Source organism: Dipodomys ordii, unplaced genomic scaffold (genome assembly GCF_000151885.1).
Source record: "Dipodomys ordii isolate 6190 unplaced genomic scaffold, Dord_2.0 Scaffold1, whole genome shotgun sequence".
Classification (NCBI taxonomy): domain Eukaryota; kingdom Metazoa; phylum Chordata; class Mammalia; order Rodentia; family Heteromyidae; genus Dipodomys; species Dipodomys ordii.
This window is the reverse complement of record NW_012267217.1, coordinates 42714164-42718270: the sequence shown is the minus strand read 5'-3', so window position 1 is coordinate 42718270 and position 4107 is coordinate 42714164. Positions and strand designations below refer to the sequence as shown.

Here is a 4107-nt window from a genome sequence, read left to right as displayed (position 1 = left end):
AATCCTAGCTACTCAGGAGGCCGAGATCTGAGGATCACAGTTCAAAGCCAGCCTGGGCAGGAAAGTCCGTGAGACTCTTTTTTTTTTTTTTTTTTGGTCGGTCATGGGGCTTGGACTCTGGGCCTGGGCGCTGTCCCTCAGCTCTTCAGCTCAAGGTGAGCGCTCTACCACTTGAGCTATAGCACCACTTCCGGTTTTCTGGTGGTTTATTGGAGATAGGAGTCTCACGGTCTCTCCTGCCCAGGCTTGCTTTGAACCGCGATCCTCAGATCTCAGCCTCCTGAGTAGCTAGGATTACAGGCGTGAGCCACCAGCGCCCGGCTTGAGCTTCTTAGTTCTGATTCATGTTTTGTACAAGACTCTCTGTACAACCTAAAACACAGCATTTAAATATCAACCTAAACACAAGCACAGAGAAAAACTAATTCGTGCTAAATTTCTAGGAATCTACATTAAAACAAATTGTGAAGCAAAGAACTTTCTCAAAATAAGGACTTATAAGTCAGGACTTACTTGTTCTTCCTACAGAAGTCATATGAATTGCATTAAAAAAAAGGTAGACTGGAGGAAATGAAATCTCTAGGCTGAAGTCTAATTATACTACAATTAGTAACTTTTCATACCTCTTATATATATTGATTGCTGTTAACATTTAATTAACTACCATTAATTCAAATATTTATTCCACTTAAAATCATAATATGTAAGTTCTATTTTGAGATACTTAAACCATTAAGTATTCTTTCTTTCAGGAAAGAAAAGGAAATAAAGACAGAATTCACTGTTTAGACATTCATATTTTTAAGTGCTCTATGACATGTAGTCAGCTAGAAAGTATCGGTTGTTTCAACAACAGACATTATTTTAACTAAAGCAATATTAGAAGTGAAGTTTTACCATACCTGCTTAAGAGGATTATGGCTGTAAACTTACTTGTTCAATATGAGGTCAAGAATGAATTTGGAACCAAAGGCTTCAATTTGGAAACTCGCCTGGGCCAGATGGACAGCCTATGCATGCAAAAAGAAAGAAGGAATGTTAGCTTACTTTCTTGTCTTTAAGACTGATTATAACATGGTGTGGCTCCATGTTAATGTACCTAAAAGAAGTGTAGAAATATAGTAAAACCTCATTATGGGAGAACCTATAAAAATGTGTATTATTATTAGGCAAAAATAATCTTGTCCTGGGCTGGGAAGGTGGCCCAGTGGTAGAGCTCTTGCCTTGCATGCCAGAGGCCCTGGGTTCGATTCCTCAGCACCACATAAGCACAAAGAAAAAAAAGCCGGAAGTGGCGCTGTGGCTCAAGTGGTAGAGTGCTAGCCTTGAGCTGAAGAGCTGAGGGACAGCGCCCAGGCCCAGAGTTCAGGCTCCATGACCGGACCCAAAAAAAATAATAATAATAATAATCTTGTCCCAACAAGTATCCCTAAAATGGTTATAAACAATGCAAAAAGATTGATTGTATTCTTATAAAGAATGACACTTAGCAGAACTAATGTTTTTATGTAGCATCTCATTTCTTCATCTATATGTATAAACCCATTTCTTTAAGAGACTACACATGTCACAGCAACGAAGAACAATCACGGACAACCAGTTCCTTAAAATGACCCCATCAAGACAAAAATCAAGAGACTCTTCTGCTGGCCTTCCAAAGATGACCAGGATGAAATATATAAAATTAATGATAAAGCTTGATTTCTGCCTATGACGCGCACAAAGCTAACCAATCTTTCTGCACACCTAGGTGAAAACTCATGCCAATGTTCTGCTCTTCAGCAGGGATTGCAACTTGCTCTGGAACTTTCTCTAAATGATGTATCAGCAGAATGTGAAAATAAAATGGGATCACACAGCCTTCTGACATCTGAAAGCACTTAGAGCTCAGCCCTTTGGGAACAGGGAGTTTATATTCCACTCTAAAAGTCACACATTTTCAAATACTGTCATTATAATGCCTAAATTCAAAGCACAAGGGTAATTCCATCCAAACTAGAATCACAGTTACAATGATAAACCTTAGTATGGTTCAAAGAAGCATCTTGAATACTGGAAATTGACAAATCAAAGAAGCTTTGTCCAAGTATTAGCCAAGATAAAACATTCCTTTGTCATGTTGGGGAACCCCCATACTGCTTTCCAGAGGCGCTGTGGATGAACAAGTTTGCATTCCCACCAACAGTATCATAGACTTCCTTTTTAGCCACATCCCCCACAGCTCTGCCCGCGTCTGTTATTGTTTTCTTCAAAATGGCCATTCTGACTGGGATGAGGTGAAATCTCTGTGTTGTTTTAATTTGCATTTCTTTTATGGCCCAAGATGTTGAGCATCTCTTCATGTGTCTATTGGCCATTTTTATTTCTTCTTCAGAGAAGTCTCTCTTTAAGTCTGTAGCCCACTAATTTCTTGGGTTGTTGATATTCCCTCAACCCTATGTTGGAAATGAACTATACAACTTAACAGGGAGGGGAGTTGGGAGGGGAAAAACTGGGGGAAAATGAGGGAGGGGTGGCACTGTTCAAAAAGAAACTTACTAATTACCTGAGTTAGGTAACTGTAACCCCTCTGTATGCCACCTTTACAATATTATTTTTAAAAAAGAATGCAAGTAGCAAAGACTGGACACCTGCATGAACAGGCTTCCCTCTCCAATGTTCACCCATACCTGCTCCCTTTACCATGCTTGATCCTCACTGTCCATTTCACCATTTCTAATACTGAAACTCTCCCCTACCTTTAAAGGAATCTCATTTGCAACAGCTTCCTTGAACCCTCCTTGGCACACACCCTGGGAATGAACACATACTCCTCAAAACTGAGGGAGGGCAATTTATTGGTTCTTCCCTTCCTGTTGGGAGGATATTGTTTCCCAGCATTCCTCCTGTGGACAGATGGCTCAATGACACTCATCACAGGCATCTTGCAAATAGTTGTAGATTAATAACCCTTCCCCAAATCATCCAAACTTTCAAGTAATTCCCCAAATAATTTTTGTCAAGACAACTTTACCATGCTAACTCAAACATCCCTACTAATAAACCGTAACTTCTGCTTCTAGTCAAGCAAAACTGTCAATTAAATAGTCACTGAATAAAAACCAATACAAAATTTAAAAGAAATTAACAAATACTAAATTTTAAATGGAAATCAACAAGAAGTTCCTGAATCCCTAGCCATGCGGGATGCCTTGGCAAACTGCTAACAACCATGTAGACCAAGGTCAGTGCTGTTGACCTGGGTTCCTGCAGCCAGACACCTGCAAAAAAGAGAAAGAGGCACATATTGTGTCAAGTACCATCTTGGCCATGTATAGCAGAATCTCTACCTACCCAAGAGAAATGTCACAGTCTTTCATGTAAGTTTTTTTTTTCATATAGGAGTATCTCTTTGCGAGAAGATTTTATATGTAATTTTTTTTTCTGGTCATGGGCTTTCATTCTGGGCCTGGGCGCTGACCCTCAGCTCTTCAGCTCAAGGCAAGCACTCTACCACTTGAGCCACAGCGCCTCTTCTGATTTTCTGGTGGTTAACTGGAGATAAGATTTTCACAGACTCTGGCTTTGAACCACAATCCTCAGATCTCAGCCTCTGAGTAGTTAGGATTACAGGTGTGAGCCACAGGAGGTTGGCTCTATATGTGATTTTTAGCTCTATTTTTTTTGTCTTTTCTTCTTTGGTATTGGGGATCGAACCCAGGACATTGTACTTGTTAGGCAAACATTTTGCTACTAAGCTACATCCCAGCCCTAAATGTAATTTTTATACAGGAAGGTTTTTCGACTTCAGATGCTAAAAGCATTGTGAAGGTTGGACTGGGACATGGCTCAAGTGTAAGTCTAGACCCAATACTACACCCATAAAATTAATTATGTTTAAAAGCTCCTTAAGCATATTTTCTCCTAAGAGTATTACCTAGCAGAAAAAAGTTCATTAATGGAAACCTGGCTTACCAGAGTTGATAAGTATATATCCTGGAATTTTTTTTGGGGGGGGAGGGTCAGGTCGTGGGGTCTGAACTCTGGGCCTGGGCACTGTCCCTCAGCTCTTCAGCTCAAGGTTAGCACTCTACCACTTGAGCCACAGCGCCACTTCCGGCTTTTTTT

At 40.2% G+C, this 4107-nt stretch overlaps 1 protein-coding gene across 1 annotated transcript in view; it reads right to left on the bottom strand.

Annotated features, from left to right (window-relative positions):
* Adam23 (ADAM metallopeptidase domain 23) overlaps nucleotides 1–4107 on the bottom strand; it is a gene marked incomplete at its 5' end in the record, with an annotated part of 163860 nt that overhangs the window by 123630 nt on the left and 36123 nt on the right. Inside the window, one exon of the mRNA XM_013016539.1 lies at nucleotides 934–1010. Within this exon, the coding sequence (XP_012871993.1) occupies nucleotides 934–1010 (77 nt within the window). The remainder of the gene's footprint in view (nucleotides 1–933; nucleotides 1011–4107) is intronic.